At 29.3% G+C, this 24,667-nt stretch overlaps 1 protein-coding gene across 1 annotated transcript; it reads right to left on the bottom strand.

Moving 5' to 3' along the window:
• Window positions 1-6,163: 6,163 nt before the first annotated feature.
• Window positions 6,164-9,039, bottom strand: LOC122502400. The gene is made up of 3 exons (XM_043612433.1): window positions 8,723-9,039; window positions 8,477-8,626; window positions 6,164-8,088 (listed from the first exon to the last, which is right to left on the bottom strand). Exons 1-3 carry the CDS (start codon window positions 8,723-8,725, stop codon window positions 7,546-7,548), a joined length of 696 nt encoding a protein of 231 aa, XP_043468368.1. The 5' UTR covers window positions 8,726-9,039; the 3' UTR covers window positions 6,164-7,545.
• Between the last annotated feature and the right edge of the window lie 15,628 nt (window positions 9,040-24,667).

Here is a 24,667-nt window from a genome sequence, read left to right as displayed (position 1 = left end):
CACCGTTTACTCACTGATTTTGATCTGTTGAAGTATGCCAAACGTGCCAAAATACCTCATTTTCGTGGTATTTTTATGCGAAATGAACTACTTGTTGGTGGTCCTCACCAGTGTGAATCAGGAATAATTAATCTTGATAATAAAGAAGGTGCTGGAACACATTGGGTAGCATATAAAAAATTCAAAAACTAAACAATGTATTTTGATAGTTTTGGCAACCTTGCTCCACCAACAGATCTTGTCATTTACTTGGGTGATGGTAGCTTAATAAAATATAATCATAAAAGATATCAAAATTATGATACATTTGTATGTGGACACTTGTGTCTCAAATTTTTGTGTAATCAACTAAATATTAAGAGTTGTTTTAACCTTTATAAAAGTGTGTAACTATTGTAAGCTTTCAGTATACAATCTGACAGCAACATGAGTGATTCGTTTACTTTAACGTTAACAGGAAATTCTTCGGTTCTGGGAGCTGAATATTTCCCTCCAATAGAACTAAATTCAAATAAAAGTTATGTACTTGGTCTTGTTGAACTATTGACTTTTAATTCAATTCCCAATATTAATAAAGGAAATAACAAGTTTTACGTTGGAAATCAAGTAATTGATATTCCAACTGGAAGTTATGAAATTAAAGATATTGAATCATATTTACAAAATTCTGTAAAAACTGGAACTGTTATTAGTATAAAACCTAATAATAATACATTACGCAGTATTGTTGAATCTAATTTACCAATTGATTTTAAACCTAAAGATTCTATTGGTAAGTTGTTAAGATTTACATCGCAGAAACTGTCATCTCATAAAGCACATATTTCTGATTTACCTGTAGCCATTTTAAAGGTTAATTCAGTTAGAATTGAGTGTAATATCACATCTGGAGCGTATATAAATAACCAAAAAGTTCACACTATCCATGAATTCTTCCCCAGCGTTCCACCAGGATATAAGATCGTGGAAGTGTCTGCACACGTCATTTACCTTCCGATTGCCACCAAGACAATACATAATATACAGCTGCGAATTGGTGATCAGGACGGTGATTTAATAAATTTTAGAGGAGAAACTATAACAATTCGACTGCATATAAAGTCTTTGTAATGGGAATCGTTTATAATCAAAGAGCTGTTGTTGGTGGAAACTATAAAAGTCAGACAATATGCAAGAGTCAGATCAGTCTAAATTTATTTCACAAGGTGTTAACACCTCAGAATCACCTCTTCCTGCAAGAACTAGGTCTAAAAGTTCAAGGAAAGAAAATAAGACAACAAGACAATTAATCTACATATTTTTTGGTTGCTGTTGCAATAAAAATGGACGAACTTCTCAATATTCCAGCAGCAGTGAATTTCGATGAGTCAATAGCTCATTATGAAATTCATGCTCATCAACCATACTCATCTTCATCTTTTAACAATAGCGATGAAATTCGAATCGCAGTACAACATCAAGACTTGTGCATTTTACCTAGTAAAAGTTCGTCACACATTTTTGGTAGATTAACTAAAAATGATGGAATTACTCTTACACAAAACGTACATTTAAGTAATAATGCTGTACGTTTTTTGTTTGATGAAATTCGCTATGAACTAAATGGTATTGAAATTGATCGCTGCAAATACGTTGGACATACTACAATCATGAAAAATTACACCTCGCAAACATCAAATCAGCTAAATTTTATTGAAAATGCTGGATATTCCAAAATTGCAGCGGATGCAAGACTTACTTTGGAAAATGGTTATTTTGATGTCACAATACCACTCAGCATGATTTTTGGTTTTGCTGAAGATTATAAAAAAATCATTATGAACGCTAAACATGAACTTATTTTAACAAGAGCACGTTCTGACGTGAATGCTGTAATTCAAACAGGACAAGGAGGGGATGAGGAATTTAAAATTTCTATCAATAAACTTGAATGGATGGTTCCATACGTTTTACCTTCTGACAATAACAAAGTTAAATTGTTAAAATATATTGAAAAGGATCCATTAATTTCAATAAGTTTTAGGTCGTGGGAAATGTATGAGTATCCTTTAATTCCTACAAGTTTAAAAGTTTTGTGTCAAATTAAAACATCAACGCAATTAGAGAAACCTCGTTATGTTATTGTTGGATTTCAAACAGCAAGAAAAGATAAACGAAAAAAATATGCCTGTCATTTTGACCATTGTAATATTATAAATGTTAAACTCTTTTTAAATTCACAATATTATCCTTATGGAAATTTAAATCTAAACTTTGATCAAAATCAGTACTCTCTACTTTATGAAATGTACGCTAATTTTCAATCATCCTATTATGGTAAAGATTTAAAACCTATTTTAACAAAGGATATTTTTAAAAGTCTATTTCCTCTAATTGTTATTGATTGTTCTAAGCAAAACGAGTTTTTAAAACAAGCATCAGTTGATGTGAGGTTAGAATTTGAAGCAGGAATCAACATGCCAGCCGAGACCACCGCCTATTGCTTAATAATCCATGACCGCGTCATACAATATAAGCCAATCAGCGGCGTTGTAAAGAAACTATTGTAAAGGAGTGGGGATAATGTGGTAGTGGTGGGGGTGATTACTATAAAAGCAGCTGCTCTCGGCTAGAAATTTATTTCTGCTTCAAAATGGAGTTTATCGTAGACGTTCAAGGTTTTAAAAGAGCCAACAACGAGTTTGTCTTTAAAGAGTTGGCGATACTTCCTCTTCAACCAGATGCACAGCCTCTCGTCTACCTTTTTGAATCTCCTTGTCCTTGGAATTCACTGCCAGGACGCTGCAAAAGTGAAAATCTTTGGCTAACACATAATTACCGATTCTCATACGATGAACTTCGACCAATTCTACAAGATATACTTCGAAGTACAAGTGTAATTTACGTTAAAGGTTTAGAACAAAAGAATTGGCTAGAAAAATATTTACTCAACGTACAAAACTTGGAAGATTTTAATTGTCCATCGTTAAAAAAAATTAAGTCTGATTTGTTAACAACGTGTACGCATCATACTTTTTGTAGTGAAAATTGTGCTGTAAAAAATGTTAAAATTCTACGCGATTGGTTTTTGGAACCTCCAAACCAATATATAAGTGCTATTTCTAATGGAATTGATGAAGTTGACTCTACTTTAAAATCTTTTTATGAAAATTGTGAATCTTTTTTGTAAATATAGTTATAAAGTTTTCAAAATAAATGTTATTAATTAAAAATTTAAAACAATGCTTCTTAATTTTAAAAACAACCTATCCTTTAAAATTTAATTGAAATTCTTTTATAATTTCTAAAAATAAAACTTATTCTAATTCTGAAAAATAACTTATACTAAGAGAAGGAAAGTAAATTTAAAACTAATTTATAGGTAAAACTTTGTGTGTTTATTTTATCAAAATTTTTTAAAATATATATATATACATTTTCTTTTTACAATTTATTGTAACAATTTAAATTCAACAACATTATATGGTCCTCCAAGATACTTTATTTGAAGTTTCTTCGAGATCGCAGCTTCTTTCATTATGTCCAAGGTGGTGGCTTCATCCTCAAAGAGCTTGATGAATCTTGTTGGTAAGTATGTGACGAAATCAGCATCAATCTCAACTATGATCCTAGGTCCATATTTGGTCTGGATCTTTTTCATTTTTGAGACGTAGTACAGTCCATCTTTCATCAATTCCGCGAGCGGCTTCGTCGTCAGGTAACCTTCAAAACGCCCAACGGAGTTGACTTTTTCTAGATCCATTTTTTTTCTAATTTGGAAGAAAACCTTAAACAAAAGAAGAGAAAACAAAGAACTGTAATAAAAAAATTATTAGTTTTTAAAACTAACTTAGAAAATATAGCTGAAAAAGAAACTTTGAAAATATAGCTGAAAAAGAACTTAGAAAATAAAGCTGAAAAAGGAAAAAAAATGGAAATAAAGCTGAAAAAATTAGAAATAAACCTGAAATGTAAACAAAAAAAACCTGAAAATAAAGCTGAAAAACTTAGAAATATACCTGAAATTATAACTTAGAAAGAAGCTGAAAAGAAATGGTAAAATGGATAACTTATTATACTTACTGCTAATTCTAGAACCTGAAATAAGAATGATCTTATCGCTTTGAAACTCGTCTTATATAACTGCAACCCCACTTTTATCTCTAACCCCACCATATTTTCGAATGCGCACGCATATTATCCCCACTACACACTGCGCACGCAGAAATAACCCCACCTATATGCGCTAAAATTAAGGAAAATAAAATAAATGCGTAAATTAAAAAAATATTCTTACTTTATTTTAAATAAAATCTATTATGATGATGATGATGATGATGATGATGATGATCATCATAATAGTTGTCGGTGTATTCATCAAAAATGTGAATTTCTGCATCATCAGCAGCAACTTCTTCCATACTTTGATTGGGTTTTATTGGATCCATTTTTATTATTATTTTCTAAAAATTATTGAAGTAAATGAAATTAAAAATGAGGATAAAGAAGATAAATAAAAAGAATAGAAAGAAAATGAATTAAGTAGTAGTAAAAGAAGAAGAAATTTGGAAACTAGAAAAGAGAAATAAAAATCAGAAAAAAAGTGAAATAGCTAAAAAATCAAATTAAAAGAATTAACTAAAACAAAAGGAAAACGAAAATTGAAATTAAAAAGAAGTTACCGGAAAAAAAGAGAAATTACTATAAAAGAAACAAAAGAATCGAATTTGAAAAATATATTTGGAAAAGAAAAAAGTCAGAAAAATAAGAAAAGTAAAACTGAGATAAAAGAGTGAAATAGCTGAAAAATCGAATTAAAGAAGTAACTAAAGAAATTACTAGAAAAAAGAGAGATTGAAAATAATCCCTAAAAAGAGATTTTAAAACTAAAATATACAAGAAATAGAAATAACCACAGAAAAGAAAAATAATTCCTGGAAAAAGAGAAGATAAATTAAAACCTAAATAAACGTGAAATAACTATACAGAGAAATGAAATAAAGAGAAATAAAAACTAGAAAAAATCAGAAAAATAAAATGAAATAATTGCTAATAATCTAAAAGATAGAAAATAACTGTGAGAAAGTTATTAGTTGGAGGAGAGAAAATATTTGTAAGAAAAAAGACCTAGAGGAAAAGACATGGAAGAGAAAAAGACCTAGAGAGGAGAGAAGACCTGTAAGGAAGAGAAACCTACGGCGATGTAAGCTGAAAGAAGAATGAGTGTGGTGGCTGACGCACTGCACTCACTCACCGTTGTAATCCCCACTATGCATCGCTACAGTAGTGAAAGCAGCATCTCCATGCGGCGGTTCTCCGTAACTAATATTTGTATTGGCGCGAACTTTAAATGAAGGAGGTGCTAAAACAAAGCATTAAATGCCAACATGACACTTCAACTTTAAGAGTCAAATATCAATAATTAATATCAGTTTATTGATAATAAAAAGTCGTTTGTAATTATCATAAAGTTTAACTAAAAAGAATTTTTTTACTGATTTAACGATATATTGCACAAAAATGATCTATAACGTCAAATTTGGTGCAATTCTAACCCACGAGAAATTGGCGTTTAATGCTTTGTTTTAGCGCACTCTTCAAATATTATTTACATAATCTCGATTGAACTGGATTCTTCTAAATTTAATACATAAAAATGTAATTATTTATTTGGAAATCCCATTTTTACAAATTTTTAGTAATTATACACTAAGTCGAAAGCTACTTATTAAAATAAATTTCCAAGTATAAATTATTGAACATGTAAATTATAATACTAAGAAAAAAATTTTAAGTTAATTTTTTATTCTATAATTAATTAATTGTTAAAAACATGATTTTATTAAAATTCTGATCTATAATTTGAAGGTTAAAAATGTTCTTAATTTAAAATTATTAAGCAGAATAAGTATATTGGCTTAAAATATTTAATTTTTGTAATAGAAATATAGACGTTTCAGTTATTAATATAATAATTTCTTATGTAAGTTTAGGAGAAAAGAATGATTAATCAATGAAGAAAATTGTTCAGAAAATGTTACACATTTGTGTTTATTTCATACATACATATATTATGCAGTGTTTTTTTGTATGTATAACAGTAGTTTTTTTCACATTTGTGTATTAAAAAAATACAATTTTTTTCTTTTCACTATCATAATAAAGACATTTATGAAACCGACAAAATGCTTTTATATTTTTGATCGTTATACATATCTTTTAAATTTTACATTAATTACATTAATAATAATATCATGTATTTTGTATCACAGTGATGTTGTATAAATGTTTTTTTAAAAGAAAAAGAAAAAGTCAAAATTTGTATTTAAGATAATAAAATAAAATGTCACGTTTGAAAATAAACATTTATACAACATCACCATACTTTTTGGTTTTTCAACACCATAATACTTTTTCAACTCTTCAACTCTTCGATTATATAAAATCATCACACGGAACATAATACATTGGTTCATACTGTGAAATATCACGAAATTGCGATTAAATAAAGTAATCACACGGAACATAATACATTGGTTCATACTGTGAAATATCACGAAATTGCGATTAAATAAAGTAATCACATGGAACATAATACATTGGTTCATACTGTGAAATATCACGAAATTGCGATTAAATAAAGTAATCACATGGAACATTATACCGTGTAGATATCATGAAATTGTGATTAAATGAAAAAATCACATAATAAGCAGTGATATAAATGCTATTAAGAAAAAAAAAGATAAATGCTATTAAATAAAAATTCAACAACATTAGACTAAGAACACGTTTCACTGTCTTAAAAAATAAAATAGAGCTTTCTTATCAAATTCAAAATCACATAACATCATGTGAGATCAAATAATGTTCTAAAGTGATGTAGACATGTAAACTAAAAAAAACGAACAAAAAACGAATAAAAACACTTCTGAAAACATTTCACTTTCTTTTCTTTTGCTTTAAGTGATGTAGACATGTAAACTAAAAAAACGAACAAAAAACGAATAAAAACACTTCTGAAAACATTTCACTTTCTTTTCTGTTGCTTTTCTTCCATATCCTTCTTATTCTTCTTCTATTTCTTCTTACTTGTCACTTCTTTTGTAGGCCTTGTAGGTTTCCTGACACAAGGATCATTTATATCATCACAAATAGTGTTTTTAGAAGTTGAAGGAGTAGGTTTTAATTTTTCACTCACAATGTTTGCAGTTAATTTCATGGCCTTTCGTGGAGACTTATGAAGTTTCATTGCTTCCGAACGTGGGTCATAATTTTTTTTCAGACTGTCAATTTGTTCCACGTTCGGAAGCAATGAATTGTTTTTTGACACATCTTTTTTTTCAGGAGATGATGGTGAGTCTGAAGATGAGTCGGAAGAAGACTCAGAAGAAGAGTCGGATGAGGTAGATAATTTTGATGATGCTTTTTCAAGTTCCTCTTTTGGTGTTGGCACATAAGTTTCACTTGGAGTATACTGTTCCACTGATTGTGAAGTTGAGGGTAGAGATTTCTCCCATCTACTTACTCTCTTTTTTTGCTGAGGTTTTACATAATTTCCAATTTCTAGTCCATGTTGCGTAGATGACCCAGGCTGTTCAACAGTTGCAGTTTGTTCAGAAGGTTTTGGAGGAGGTCCAGTTTGTGCAGAAGGTTCCAGTTGTGTAGAAGGTCCTGGTTGTGGGGGGGTTCCAGTTGTGCAGAAGCTTCTGCTTTTGAAGAAGGTTGTAGTTGCGCAGAAGGTTGAGACTGTACTTCACGTCGAACGTAAGGTCCACGTCGAATGTAAGGTCTACGATTCGAAGTGTCTATATTTCCAAATTGTCTATTTTGAACTGAAGGTGCAGAATTCCCAGATGGTGTTAAACAGTTGGATGAAAAATAACCAGGGTGTGCTGGTAGTTGTGGAAGTATAGGCGGTCTAGGATGTACAGGTTGCCCATGTTGAACTTGAGGTGTATTTTGTGGTAAGGAACCACCATATAAAAACGATCCCAGTTGTGGAGATGGCCTACCTTGCACAATAGCTTGTGATTGTATGAAATGTGTGGAATACCTAGGTTGTATAGATTGTCTATGAAAGGAACTTTGAAAAGATCCTGATCGTACCTATAAAGAAAAAAAAATGTCACAAAATTTAAGAAAAACTAAAAAATATATAAAGGGAGAGACAATTAAAATAATTGTAGGTTAAATAAGACTCCTTTATGATTATTTTAACATAGAATAAAACTAAACTCAAAATATTTGTTTTAACATAGAATAAAACTAAACTCAAAATATTTATTTTAACATAGAATAAAACTAAACTCAAAATATTTATTTTAACATAGAATAAAACTAAACTCAAAATATTTATTTTAACATAGAATAAAACTAAACTCAAAATATTTATTTAAAAATAGAATAAAACTATTAAATAAAATTTAACTTGATTTATTTTAGTTTAAGTTAAAAAATTCTATTACATAATATAAACGTAAAATTTAATATATACCTCACGCATTTGATTTTCATGGTTATATCTTTCATAATTTGTCCTCCAAAACTCGCAAGGAAAATCGACAATTCTTCCATTAAATTTTAAGTATTTGCAGAAACAGCAATTGCACGTGTTCTGCGGTTGATTTTCCTTATTCGGATGACTCTATAAATTTTGAGAGATTTTCAATTATAATTTTAATATTTTTTAAAAAAAGGAATTAAACACTTTTAAAAAATAAATTTTTAAAAAGATACTTACCATTTTTATTTATTTTCCTCGAATTTCAGAGCAGCATGTTTTTTTTACATCTGAACACATCAACCATCAATTTTGTTAAAGAAAGAGTTCACATCAACAGTAATCACAGACTATTTTCTCAGTCTATAAACTCCAGTGGTGGGGGGGTCACTCATGATACAGACAAAGATAATTCCATTATAGTGGTGGCGCACCAATCGAAAAGCATATGATTAGTAATCAGACTATTTTCTAAGTTTATAAACTCCAGTGGTGGGGGGTCACTCATGGTACGGATAAAGATAGTGGTGGCGCGCCAATCGAAAAGCTTATGATTTTAAGTATTAATCACATGTTATCACTCATGCAATAATAGTTTGTCTGAAAATTCAGAAGATGCATTTAAACAAAATCAGGAAGTTTTAATAATATGTTTAAAACAAAAAATTTGTTTATATAAATGTAAACAAGTTTTTTTTTACTTTAAATAATATATTTTTATTAAAAGTTATTAACTAGAGTTAGTGCTTAAATATTCACAAGGGAATTAAGTCAAATAGGTTGAAAGCCACTTTAAATTAAATGCTTAACTACAGTGGTGCAATCTATTGACAGAGTTGTGAATACAATTAAGCGACAGCATTAACCCTCCATCCGTCGCATGGTGAGAATTTCCCTCACCCAGTTTCTTTTTTTATTTATAACTTTTAAAATACAAAAAATTATAATTTCATATTCTCAGTACCTTTTACGGCACTCTTCTTCTTTACATTAAAACAATTTTGGTGTTTTTTCATATTTTAATTTCTTTGTTATTGAATTTGAAAGCAGCAAATGTCGGGGATTTTTGACGCGAAGTGAGGGAACTTCTCACCATGCGACTGACCGCGTATACTCGATTTCATTTGTCATTAATTTTTTATTTAAATAATTAACAGGAAATAAAAGTTAATTTTACTGTCAATAGGTTGTTTAGAAATTCTAATGAACATTCAAAAAAAATTTGGCATTTTAGAACAAGTTTGGACTAATTTATGAGGGTGAGAATTTCCCTCACGCAGGAAATTTAGAGAAATGTTTCACATTCTCAAAGTTCAAAAATCTGTAAATAAGCAAACTGACATAAACAATTTGAATCAAGTTTATCATTCGTTAATTCTAAACACTAATTAAAAATTTTTCAAATTATTCAAATTGTCTTTTTTCTTTAATTAATTAAATTTTCTTTATTTTCTTTATTTTCTTTTTTGAAATTATCGATTAAGCAGTTTTCTTTATTATCATACTCCAAATCTGCTTTATCTTCTTATGGTTTTTTTTAAAAAACTTTTTTATACGTTAAAGAGCAAGTATGCTCACACGTTTTTCAAATTATTTAACACTTTTTTATTTTCTAATCAAGAACATAATGTTCTTGGTTAGTTTGTTATTTTTTACAAAAAATATTTATTAAAAATGGAGTTTTTTCACATAAAGTTTTTTGTTTTCATTTTTTGAAGAGACCTCTTGGTAAGTTTTTGGTTATGTTATTTACAAAGTTTTGTGTTTTTTAAAAAAGCTTTTTAGAGATGTAAAAGAAAAAGTTTTTAATTAGAAATTACATGTATTTCAGTTTTTGAATATCTGAGGATGCCCTGTTAGTTCTGTATTTTTCACTTGTCAGGCCAATCCTTGAGTTTGCCTCCACACTTTGGAGACCTTTTCAAGATTGTTTTATAACGGATATTGAGCGTGTGCAAAACAGATTTTTGAGATTCGTGGCTAGACAAGTGAATATTCCGTTTGATTACTATAGCCATGATTACACAGGTTTAAGAGCACAGCTTGGTATTTCTTTGTTATCACAAAGATTTTTATATGCAGACATGTTATTTTTGTTTAAAATTATCAATGGCTTAATCAATTGTCCGGATTTACTTTGTCTCTTTAATTTATATGTACTACGTAGATCTTTGAGACATCAGCAATTGTTTAATATTCAATTGTCTTGAACTAGATATCTTGATAATTCGGTGGTTAATAGATTGCGAATGGAGGCAAATGAACTTAGTAGTTTAGTTGATTTTTTTGGAATATCATTAAGTACATTTGTAACCAACTTGCGTTCCCATGTATATGTATATGATAACAATAACAATAGCAATGTTAATGCGGCCAAATAAATATATGTATTATTCTTAGTATTTTTTATAGTACTTTTGTACGAATGGGCATTGCCCGTATATTTCTGAATAAATAAATAAATAAAAATGATTTTTTTAAACAAAAAAATGTAAAAAAATTTAATTTTTTCATCACCCATACTTTGCTTAACTTTTCCCACACTTTGCAAAAAAAGAAATTTTTTTAAACTGAAACATTCAAATAAGATTAATTTTCCCCGTCACCCATACTTTGACAGACTGTTCCCATAGTTTCAAAAATTAAATATTTTTTTTTAAAAACTGTAAAATTATGATAAAAAATAATATTTCCTGCCGCCCATACTTTCAAAAATAAAAATTTTATTAAAAAAAAGCTAAAAAATTTATTAAAAATTAATTTTTTTAAAACCTTGTCAAATTTTAAAAAATTTATTTTTTCCCTTCGCCTATATTTTGACAATCTCTCTCCACACTTTGCAAAATGAATTTTTTTAAAAAACAGAAAAATTTAATTAAAATTAATTTTTTTATTACTTATCCTTTAATATACTTATCCTAAAGTTTGCAAAATGAACAGATTTTTAAAAAAAAACTAAAAAATTTAAATAAGGTTAATTTTTTCTGTCATTCATACTTTCCCATACTTTTCCCATACTTTGACAATTTTTTCTCATTTTTATAAAAAATGTACAATTATATTTTAAATTTGAATTTAACAATTAATATTTTATTTTGTTACCTTTATTTTGCTCTGCTTGGTCTGATTCTCTCTTTGCAATATTTTTTTTGTTTTTCTATTTCAGTAATATTTTTTCACGCGCTCGACAACTTTTTGGGTTATAATTTTTTGGATAGATAATAACATTCATTTTTTGTTATTTATTCTTTGATGATATAGATTTACTCTTTAGAATCGTTAAAATGACTCGAAATGGAGTGTGAAAATGATGATTGTCGAGTGTTTTCATTTTTCTGGTGTTATTTTTGTTGCTCCTCATTTTGACACCTATAAATGGAGTTAAAGTGATACCCCCTGTTTAAATGCTTAAGCAGTTCCACAAACGGTATTAACCAGAGTTTAAGATATTTTGTGAAGGCTCTAACAAATGCATTTTAATATTAAATTTTTTTTTCAAGAAGTTAATAATTTTCCCGAATCAATCTACACAAATAAATTAAATATCTTAAATAAATCTTGATAAGATCATGGGCTTCATATGTATCTACAGCACAGCTGCCCTAATACCCACGACCTTTCTTTTGCCGGTAGACTGCTCTGACCACTGAGCTACATATTAAATACTTTTAGTATTAATACATATTAAATGCATTTTAATTTTTTTGGTCTACATGATTCTTTTGCAAAATGCAGCCTACCAGAAAACAAGTTTTTTGGAATCACCTGAGGTGATTCATATTCAGTAGCTCAATTCTCAATATTTTGTCATGAAAATTTGGAAAAATATTGTGCAAATGTTGCAGGTATTATATAAAAATTGATAAAATAATTTAATTCTCTCTAGGGTAAGTGTACCAATTGCCGAGGGTGTTCCATTTGTCGATGTTACCATGGTAATAACCAAAAAATATTGTCTAAAATCCACATTTGTTTGTGGATATAATATTAATATATTTTTTTCACATTTATAATGCATAAGAAAATTAATATTTATCACTTTTTTCCATTTACAATGTGCTACAATGTTTAAATAAAATTCAAAGTTTGTTTACTCGACAACAGGAACCATCCTCGACAATTGGTACGTTTACCCTATGTCGACAAAAAAAGTTCTTAAAAATATACATTTTTTAACCAATTAACTTTACTCTCCCCTTAAATATTCATATGAAGGTATCAAATAATAATATAGATTTTATTTCAGTGTATTTTTAATAAAAATTATAATATCCTATGTATAAAAATACTTTAAATATAACACACTGATGTTAACTCAACAGTTTTTTGAGATTATAATATTAGTAGTAATTGACGAATTTGTCAATAGTGAGGGACGACACAGTAATTAAAAAGACGATTAAGAGGCTAACCATCTTCCCTTGACGAAATGGACGGTTGCTTCTAGAACGAGGTATGCAAGATAACTGTGGACCTTCTGTTAAAGCGAGTAGAAGGACTTTAATTTAACTGCCTCAGACATATTAAGGATACTAACTCAGGACCGTGTGCGCGTTGAGTGTTAACAGGGTGAGCTTACCTAAACCTGTCTCCTCGCCATCTTATGAAATTCTAGATCAACCCCTTTGGCCCCTTTCCTCGTCGAGATATCTAGCTGACATTTCAGTAAAATGAAGAAAACGACGAAAACCAGAATAAAGAAAATGAGCTTTAGTCTCTCGGCTCCATTTTTTACGTTAGCTTTTTTACTTCTGACAATTTTTATCCCAGAGAGAAAATATATATACTCTCAAGACATATATAAACTTCTTGGCGAGAACTTCCCTCATTTCTTATAATCTATCAGCAAATAAATTTTATTCCAAAAAATAGAAGTAGCCTGTTTATTAAACATTAAACATATTGCAAAACTTTTTAATAAAATAAAATGATAACAAAGTTATATAATTTAAAAATTTATGTTATTAAATTTTTTTGATAGTTTAATCCTATAAAGAAAAAAATGCCTGCATGATTATTATTGGGTAAACTTCTATTTTTATTGTAGCAGTTTGGTTATTTTGTTTTAATTTATTTAAGAAAATTGATTGCTCTATGATCTATTATTCAAGGAGAATATTGGTTTTTAATTTAGATCCTAAATATTTCTGAAATATAAACGTGAAAAGAAAATATTCGTTTTATTCAAATACCTTAATGCAAGTCGAATTTCGTTTCTGTTTCAATGTTTTAAAAGTTGAAACATAATTACAAATGGATTTTTCTGTATCCCTTTGCCGAAAGTACTGTCTTCCCGGTCTGATTTGGCTCCGGGAATAGCGACTTTTGTGTCCGGCTCGACAGACCCAACGAGCGCTCTGATTGGTTACAAGAATTTCAACACACGTACATGTTAGCATAGCAACCACACAGACACGTTACTTACAGAGCTCACGTTTTGAAAACAACTGACAGTCATCAAAATAATGCATGAAATTTCTTATTTTCTTTTATTATTTTTTAATTATTAAATATTTATTTGTAAAAGAAAATTTCTTGTTTACTATTTTTTAAATTTTACTTACAATTATTTTTTACTTATAATTTTTTTTTCATGCCCGCCCCGACCAGCTAAGTCTCGGCTTCGCCTCGACTTTGCAAAAGTCGGGCGGGCAACTTATTGAGCTATTTTATTATTCAAACAATAATTATTTAACGTACTTTCAGCTGGGGATACAGAAAAATTGTATACGACACACGGCCAGAAATTTGGATACCCTAGCGAGCGTGATATATAATATATTTTTATTCAATAAAGCAAGTTCTTCGATACAGCTCATCATATATGTCACAGGAGGCTGAATTTAGATATTATCGAATGCAACTTTAGTTAACATTATATAGCCCAAACTAATGACACTTAGAGACATATTGCATAAAATTTAAAAAAAAATTACACAGAGAAACCTTTAGATAGCAAAATAACAGTTTCATCCGTGAACAACTTCCGTCGATAGCAGAAAACCAAAAGTTTTTACTTTTTACCAAATACAAAAATCATAAATTTTTTTCCGTTATCAAATTATTACTTTTAACAGCTTCTTGTCGACTTTTCAATGTCTTAACCCTTTAACGCCCAAATGGACAAAATTTTGGCATGAAGTTTGAGGACTTATTTCGGTACTTAAAAATCAATAGAAAAATTCACGAATCATCATTTCTTATGTTTTCATATGCACTCTATCGAATGGCGTTAAAAAAAAGTCAAAAATTTATAAACAAAAAAGTTATTAATGTTTTTTATAAAAAAAGTCCGATTTTTTTCCAATTTTTGTTTAATTTTCAATTTTTTCTACTATGAAATAGCGAAAAAATAATTCCAAATGTTACAAATAACGTGACATAGATATATAACCTAGAAGATAGGACTATAGAGAAAATTAAAAATTTAAATGGCGGCTCAAAACTGGAGGTTGAAGTTCAAATTTTTTTCAAAATTTGATTCGAAAGTACGAAATTGTTAAAAGTGTTTAAATCAGCTTGAAATTTGTTACTCGGGGGTTTTAGGGGTCGCTGATCACGAATCAGAAGTCCAATTTTCAAAATTCAAAATGGCGGATATAATATGGCGGCTAATTTTTTTTAAAAACTAATTAAATTTGCTTGAAACTTGTTACTCGGGGGTTTTTGGGGTCGCTGATTATGAATATGAAATCCAATTTTTAAAATTCAAAATGGCGGATCTAATATGGCCGACATATTTTTCAAAAATTCATTAGATTAGCTTGAAATTTGTTACTCTGGGGTTTTAGGGGTCATTGATCACGAATCAGAAGTCCAATTTTCAAAATTTAAAATGGCGGATCCAATATGGCGGACAATTTTTGTAAAAACTCATTAAATTTGCTTGAAACTTGTTACTCGGGGGTTTTTGGGGTCGCTTATTACGAATATAATATCCAATTTTTAAAATTTAAAATGGGGATCCAATATGGCCGACAAATTTTTAGTTGAAATTTGATAATCACGTTCTTTAGCCATTGAAATACTTAAAATATTTTTAATGTTTTCCAACTTTCACCACGTGGAGGTAAACGTGAACTGGAAAATCTTTTTTTTTATTTTTAAATTTTATATATTTTTTTTACTGTTTTATTTTTTTATGTATTTTTCTTCTTTTTATTTGTTATTATAATTTTTGAATTTAAAGGTAAAAAAATAGAAATGCATGTTTTATTTTAATCATTACTTATTTCAGGGTCAAATTGAAAAAAACTATTTTTTTTATCTCCAGCTTGAAGCTCTTGTAAAACCTTTCAAAAATCATTCTTCATAGTTTTAATTCGATTAAATTTACTTATCAATATATTAAATCGAAAAAAAAATAATTTAAAAAAAGACTTATCAGTTCACGTTTACCTCTACGCGGTGAAAGTTGGAAAACATTAAAAATATTTTTAATATTTTAATGGCTAAAGATTGTGATTATCAAATTTCAACTGAAAATTTGTCTGTCATATTGAAGCGGCCATGTTTAATTTTAAAAATTGGACATTATAATCGTAATCAGCGACCCCAAAAGCCCTCGAGTAACAAGTTTCAAGCGAATGTAATGATTTTTTAGAAAAATTGTCAGCCATATTAGATCCGCCACTTCAAATTTTGAAAATTGGACTCCAGATTCGTGATCAGCGACCCCTAAAATCCCCGAGTAACACATTTTAAGCTAATATAATGAGTTTTTGAAAATTTGTCGGCCATATTGGATCCCCATTTTAAATTTTAAAAATTGGATATTATATTCGTAATAAGCGACCCCAAAAACCCCCGAGTAACAAGTTTCAAGCAAATTTAATGAGTTTTTACAAAAATTGTCCGCCATATTGGATCCGCCATTTTGAAAATTGGACTTCTGATTCGTGATCAGCGATCCCTAAAACCCCCGAGAAACAAATTTCAAGCTAACCTAATAAATTTTTGAAAAATTTGTCAGCCATATTAGATCCGCCATTTTGAATTTTAAAAATTGGATTTCATATTCATAATTAGCGACCCCAAAAACCCCCGAGTAACAAGTTTCAAGCAAATTTAATTAGTTTTAAAAAAAAATTAGCCGCCATATTGGATCCGCCATTTTGAATTTTGAAAATTGGACTTCTGATTCGTGATCAGCGACCCCTCAAACCCCCGAGTAACAAATTTCAAGCTGATCTAAACACTTTTAACAATTTCGTACTTTCGAATCAAATTTTGAAAAAAATTTGAACTTCAAACTCCATTTTTGAGCCGCCATTTAAATTTTTAATTTTCTCTATAGTCCTATCTTCTGGGTTATATATCTATGTCACGTTATTTGTAACATTTGGAATTATTTTTTCGCTATTTCATAGTAGAAAAAATTGAAAATTAAACAAAAATTGGAAAAAAATCGGACTTTTTTTATAAAAAACATTAATAACTTTTTTGTTTATAAATTTTTGACTTTTTTTTAACGCCATTCGATAGAGTGCATATGAAAACATAAGAAATAATGATTCGTGGATTTTTCTATTGATTTTTAAGTACCGAAATAAGTCCTCAAACTTCATGCCAAAATTTTGTCCATTTGGGCGTTAAAGGGTTAAAGTGTTCTAGAACAAACAATCATCTCGTAGTAGTTTTTTTATAAATATATTAATTTTGGTGAAATTTTCTTTTGAACATTTTCGGTTGCAGCCCTTAACTCTAGCTTCTAAAATCTTTCTCGTTGCTGTCGACCAAACTTAGTGTCTCTTGTCACAAATTATCGCGACTAATATATTTTCTAGCAGTGCAAAATAAGCAATTAGAGAAATACTAACATCCAAGACATGAAAATACTTTAGAGGTATAAGTATTGATTACGCTCAATGCATTCAAACGGAAGTCTGAATCCATCTTTAATGAAACCAATACTTGTGATTTTAAACTACATTGGAACGTCAATCCGAAGTAAAAACTCAAAAGATCTCTAAGCTTTGCTGTGGGTTTCTTTATTGAAAAGTACAATCGTAAAATTCTATTTGCGAGTGTTAATCGACAAGAATAGTTAATATTACCAGGAAAGCGACTGATAAGATAAGGTGCAGAATCCTTACCTGAATAAATCTGTAAACAAATAAAATAATATATAAGCTATTACTAAAATTACAAGAACTAATTTTTCTTATGTTTTTATTGCATATTTTCTTACTTTAAATTCTTTACTTTGGTATAAGCGATTGTGAATGCACTTTATCAAGTGCGGTGTGTCAGAAAAAACATAAATTTTACGATTTTATTCCGTTGGATGAGGAAACAAACTTTTGTATATTATTTAACTCTCTGCTTACTCCCATTAGAGACCAAAATTTTCTATTCGGAGTTGCTGCATCTAAAACTACGCCGTTAATTACAGCTCCTACTTTCTCTAAGACAAAAATTGCTTAAATTATTTATTTTGCGATCTCTGTTCTACTTGATAGCTCTTTTAAAACAAAGCCAGAAATTTGTTTATCGAAAGATTCTGATATTGACTGAAACATAAATACCATTCCATAGTCTAACTTTTCCGTCAATTCGACTTGATTTTTATCACCTTTTTCAAAGAGGCCCTAAACTTTAATGGATTTTACATCTAATCTGCCATTTTTCCTTGTGGCCATTTCATCAATACATAGAATTCCATAACGTGATTCCATGCTTCACGTCTCTTACTTATGGATTCAGAAAATAATTTCAAGAATCTAGATTCGAAACGCTAAGGCGTATCCATGAGAGATAAATACCTATTTTAAAAAAATAAATATTATGAATTACGTTACATAAAAGTGTTTATTAATTATTAAATAATAATCAATAGCGCAATTAATTATTAATTGCAAATATTAAATTCTGTATCTTAGAACTACAATAAAAAATTGAATTTAATACATTATTATCAAGTTTAGAATATAAATACTAAATTGCCTTCTAATAGTGCTGGTGCAAGGTAAAGACTAAATCTTATTTTCCCGCAACACACGATAAGCCGCTGGTGAGCGCATATGAAATAGCAAATATAAAATTATCCACTCATCGGAATATTTTCTTCCTTTGCTGGATTTACACATGGATAAATTCATTATCTCTTTAATGCCAATTTTTTCGTTTTAACTTATTTCTAGTTTCTCAAAATGATTCTCTACGCTCTTACTATTGAGAGATGCCATTTTTCCTGCTCTTTTTTAAAATTACTTTTGTAATGTTGAAATAAACGTTCGTATCGACATTTTAGATTTCTTTCGTTTTAAATTTAACGATTGATAATGTTTTTAACTGAATCAGTTTTATTTGGAAGAGTATTTTTCAAAACAATTCTTTGAAATTCTTTTATTTTTTGCAGACGGATCGTTTTATTCGCCAGAATCTTTTTTCAAAAATTTTTCAATAAATATAAAGAGCCATTGACAAATTAAGTAAGTCTTTAAGGGTATGGTGGGGTCCAGCTAACGATACATATATATGGGGCAAAATTCCTCAACTGTCAAGGTCAAAAAATGAATTTTCTCTAAACTTTGCTAAAATGTTACTATTATTAGTAGAAGTGTAAATATAAATTTTTTTTAAATTTGATAAAATATTTTTTGAGTTATGGAGTTTCAAAATTTTGATTTTTTTGAAAATATCTTTTTTTCAATTTAATATAATGATAAGTAAAATTAATCAAATTTAAAGTATGAATAGTGATTTTTAAAGGGGTTTTCACAGGCTATAAGCTGGTGATGAAAAAAAGTTGTTTTCTTTCAATTTGACCTTGAAATTCAAGGTCAAATTCTCAATTTCAATATATCTCAAAATCGATGTTTTTTATTTTTTTCTAACCTATCCCAATCGAAAGCTTACCTTTTTTCCTATGAGCCAAGTAAAAATCAGAGTGGGACCATAAAAATTTTTGAGGAAAATAATAATTTATCATTATTTTACATAGAAAATGATGATTTATAATTAATTTCTTCAAAAATTTTCATGGTCTCACTCTGATTTTTAAATGGCTCATAGGAAAAAAGGTAAGCTTTCGATTGGGATAGGTTAGAAAAAAATAAAAAACATCGATTTTGAGATATATTGAAATTAAGAATTTGACCTTGAATTTCAAGGTCAAATTGAAAGAAAACAACTCTTTTTTATCACCAGCTTATAGCCCGTGAAAACCCCTTTAAAAATCACTATTCATACTTTAAATTTGATTAATTTTACTTATCATATTAAATTGAAAAAAAGGTATTTTCAAAAGAATCAAAATTTTGAAACTCCATAACTCAAAAAAATTTATATTTACACTTCTACTAATAATAGTAACATTTTAGCAAAGTTTAGAGAAAATTCATTTTTTGACCTGGACAGTTGAGGAATTTTGCCCCATATAAGGTTTAAACGCGTTTTTCTCAAAATAACGTTTTTTCAAATTGCGAACACTTTATCTCTGAATTCACTGAACCGATTTTAATAAATAATAAGTCGTTTTGTTTGTTAGCATGTCCTGTGTGTGAATTCACCAGAAAATAGTCAAAAAATTAAAAAAAAACATTTTTGCAGACTAGAAAAATACTGAAAAACATAGTGTATTTTTAAAAAAATTATTGAAACATCTGATATTTTTTTATTTTAGTCGATTTTTCATTACTGGTGGTGGATTTCTATGCAAGACACCTTCCTTTTTAAAAAGCAGTTTGAATTTTTTGTTTCCGATTTGTCAATGGGGTTTTTCTTACATTTCTAGATATTTTGAGTGTTGATCACAGATAAAGTTAGTTTCACACAACACCTAACCTTATACTTCAAAAAAACCTTCTAAGAATGTGCCAAAAAAAATTGAGATAAAAATCAGAAAAAGTCAGAAAAAATGAACTATTATAAAACCTTTATAGTAACTTAATTTAAAAATTTTTTTTCTAATTAAACTACTTTATAATAAAAAAAATTTTATTCTACTGTTTATTTATTGACTTTTTGAAATTAATGAAAGTGCTTATCAATATTTAATAGTTGATTTGATGTAAATTTTTTAATTATAAAAAGTGTGGTGCAAGACGCCCCACCTGTGAAAAAAAAAGCGACTTTTTTTCAATGCTGTTCCCATGATTGAATCATTTTATAAGAAAACATATATATATAATTTTAAATCATAAATGAGTGATTGCTTTTTTCATTTATCGTATATAACCTATAAAATAATTGATATTATAAAAGTTATTAAATTTTAAAAAAGTGGTGCAACTAGCCCCACTCTCCCCTATATATATCAATCAAGGCAAATATTGAAAATGAATCTATTTTTACCAGAAAGTGACGTTGAATAAAGTATCATTAGTTTTAAACAACAACTCAAAAAACAATTTTTTAAAAATACAATGTTTTGACGCATCTCTTGTTGTGTGTGGTATTTTGTTCCACAGTCTAGATCCTCTGACTGTGAATGGTCCCTGCATTTTACAAGTTCTATGAAACGGTATTTTAAGGACGGATCTTCTATCACGAAGTTTATTAAAAACTGCATCATCAAATACCCTGAACTCAAAAAGATCAAACAGATAACTTAGAGTTTTATGTTGAAAAATGTTATAAAGTAAGTTTCCAATAAAAAACTGTCTCCTCATAGCAACATTCAAAAGTCCAGATTTAATTCTGAATTCAGTAGTATGTTCATTCTTTGGTAGACTATATACAAAACGAATACAAGCATTTAAAGCTCTTTCAAGTTTATTATTCAGCTCTCCTGAGATATCGTCATAAGCCACACAACAATAATTAAAGATGGGCAGAATCAATGACTTGACAAGAAGTAACCAGGTTGGAGTAGGGAGAGAATCCTTATTCCTATTTAATTGCTGAAGAACCATGTATGTCTTGCGCGAAATGTCAAAGACAAAGACTCTATCATGGTCCCTCCATGATAGAGTACGATCCAATGTCAGACCAAGATCCTTGACAGTCTTACCTAATAAAATGGGAGTTCCTCCAACCAGTAGAGGGGGGAGAGATGATAAGAAATCCAATGAAAAATTAGTACACTGAAAAAGTTTTTGGCCGTTGGCTGTACTGGTTCTCTTAAAACGCCAGAACAAGTGTTTTCCTTCTGACCAGCACGTCAGACGTCCTTTTTCTTGACAGTAGACTTACTTTTTCAGTTCAACCGCCGTGCTGATAGCTATTTCCCTAAACCACAGAACAACGCATGCGCTGAAAAAGTATGTCAACTGCACTGAGAAAATTTTGGGGACGTTGCTGCACCGATAGGTGGCACAGCTGCGTTTTTTCGCTAGCTAGAGCGCAACTTTACCGAGGAGCACACAGAGATCCGTTAAAGTTAGATTCGTTTCTTTTTTTCGAGCGGTATCTGACTTTTGGGTTAGGTGCTAAATGTTTCCTTCTTCCGCGAGCTTGTTAATACATTCTGTATGTGTCGAGCGTGTCGAGCTAAATTGAAAAAAAATTACGCTCACTTGTGAATGAAGCCATTGATGGAAATTATTGTTTGCTGACAAAAGTAAGTTCAAATTTGTATATATAATATGTGTTTTGTTATTAATACTTACGAAATAATCAGAGTTGTAAAATAATTGAAATGTACATAACCTAACTTTTACACGTGGCGGATTTTCTTTTCTAAATGCTTCTTATTTATTTGTAAAATAGAATATTGCAATGATTGTTAATAAAGTATAGTGCTTTCGTTTTATTTTTCTGTTGCTGCGTTAGGTTTTATTTGATTGTGCATGATGGAGGATGAGGTTATCAATATGGATATGAGTTTTGAAATTGATGGAATTAATCAGCATATTACACCAACACCACCAGATATTAATACAAGTCACTCGACTAATAATAATGATTTATTTCGGTTTTTAAATTCATCGGACAATTTAGAAGGTAGAATGATTCTCGGAAAATATAGATTAACACGTCAAGTTGATTATTCCCGGTTAAAGAGAACAGTTATTGTAAACAAACTGAAAGACGATCCTGTTACTTTCAAGTGAGTTTGTTTTTAAAGTAATGAAAAGTAATAAAATTTCACTTCAGATATTAATAACAATGTTATTCGGTATTTAATAATCATGTGTTAGTTAATATTACAAAAAATTTTTTTTTGGATGTTAATATTACCAATATGCTGGTGTTTTGGGTATAAATTTGAGTATTTGTTTTTTACAAAAAATTTTTTTTTTAATAATAATCACGTTTTTTTATGCACACATCTGAAATAACTTAGTGCTTCTCTAACTCATTTTAACATTTATTAACAATGTTTATGAAGTTATTTATTATTTATTACAAAATAATTATTTAATAACTTGTTAATTAAAAATTTTTTAGAATAAAAGTTGACGATTTTTTGCAACTTCGGAAAGAAATTCTCGAAATTTTCCCTGAAGAAGAGGGAGACATTTTTTACGAACCACCTTATCAAAACGATCAAAACGTTACGATTGGTGCACGTGGTTCTTTGTACAATACGTACAAATTTATCAGAAGGCAATTAAAAGATTCCGGACTTATAACGATCGAGGATAATGATTCGAAAAAAGAGAGTGAACTAAACTTTATTCGAGGTAACAATAATTTATAATTAAACGGGTAAGTCTTTTAAAAAATTAAATTAGTTAAATTAAATATAATAAAAAATTAAATTGATTGTATGTGTAGAAATTATAAAATCAATATTGATTTAATTAAAATGCTTTAACAGATGATGATCAAGACAAATACGAGTCAACGGAAATAATAAACGAATGGGCAAATACTTTTGAAACAAGGTTTGAGTATCTAACCATTAAAAAGTCGGGTTTGCAGCTTCAAACTTATTTTAGTACATTTCCTTGCGTGCGATCTCCGATTGGTATAGTTCTGGTATATAAATTTGTTTTATATTACATAATTTACTTTACAGATGTACGTGTGTGATTTTCGATGAGAAAATAATTTTTTCTACATATTAAAAGTTTTATATGACAAATAATTTTTTGAAATTCTAAAGCCGTTTTACTAAAGATTTATTAATTATACAAGGATTTTAAATTGTTGAATTTTAATATTTATTTTGATAAAAATATATAAAATTCGTCCTTATTTTGTTATTTTTATCAGCGCACGTTCATTTTTAAGGGGGCAACCCTAGTTGTAACTTTCAAAAAATCGATTTTTTTCCCCCATTTTTTCAAAGTTTAGGTCCTTGAAAATACGTCCCTGAAGTTTTAAGTCGGTTTTTCAAAAATTGAATGAGATATACAGCCTCGAAGAGCGGCGCGCATCAGGCTATTCAGAGTCCGGCTGACCAAACACCTGGCGCCTGGCGGGCTCTGACCTATTGTACTATTCTACCTGCTCCCTGCAGTCCTGCAATTTCGGTATAGTTTATTCTGGTTTATTCTGAATTTTCACTTTGAATGCTTCAGTTTGTCTGTGAAATTCTCTCAATAAGGTTCTCTTGTGTTGTCTCGTGTGCGCTTTTTGTGTAAAAAATTTGATACACATTTATATATAAATTTATATACACATTTATATATATTTATAAATATGGATCGTAGAAAAGGTTCTAGAAAATCTAGAGTCAATGACGATTTTCGGAAATCGCGACCTAAAAAACGAAAAAACGTTTTTAACCCAAAGACGGCTGAATGTGAAAAAGAGTCTTTCAGTACATCTGCAAAGAAACTGAGAGTCTGGCACAGTAAAAAAAGGGAGTTAAATTTTAACTCCCCCGGGGGGTCTATAAAAGTCGCACCCATTGGAGAGTTAATGCCAGGGGAGTTAAATAAAGAGAGTTAAAATTTAACACCCAAATGCTAACTCCCCATGGAAAAAATAACTCGCGCGGGTGTTGAATGAAGGGAGTTAGAAATTAACTCTCTTTTGGAGTTGATTTTTAACTCGAAAAATTTAACTCCTAACTCCCGAGTCCGTTAACTCCCTAAATTTTTTACAGTGTGGGTAAGAATCTTCTTAATAACCTAAATTCAAAAGATTGTTTAAATGCATGCAGAAACGCGGTTGTCAAGCGGTTGTAAAATGTAAAATTGGAAATGATTGGAAAGTAATGTAATGACAGACAACAAGAAGCGGATTACTGCCAGTCGCCAGAAGAGGGCAGAAGCATGCAGAGAGCACAATGGTCCAGCTGTTATATTCTTAGCATTACATCACTTTCCAATTTTACATTTTACAACC

The sequence above is a fragment of the Leptopilina heterotoma genome, unplaced genomic scaffold, assembly GCF_015476425.1.
Source record: "Leptopilina heterotoma isolate Lh14 unplaced genomic scaffold, ASM1547642v1 Lhet_228, whole genome shotgun sequence".
In the NCBI taxonomy this organism is placed as follows: domain Eukaryota; kingdom Metazoa; phylum Arthropoda; class Insecta; order Hymenoptera; family Figitidae; genus Leptopilina; species Leptopilina heterotoma.
Note: the sequence above shows the minus strand (reverse complement) of the source record. Positions and strands in the feature narration are given on the sequence as shown.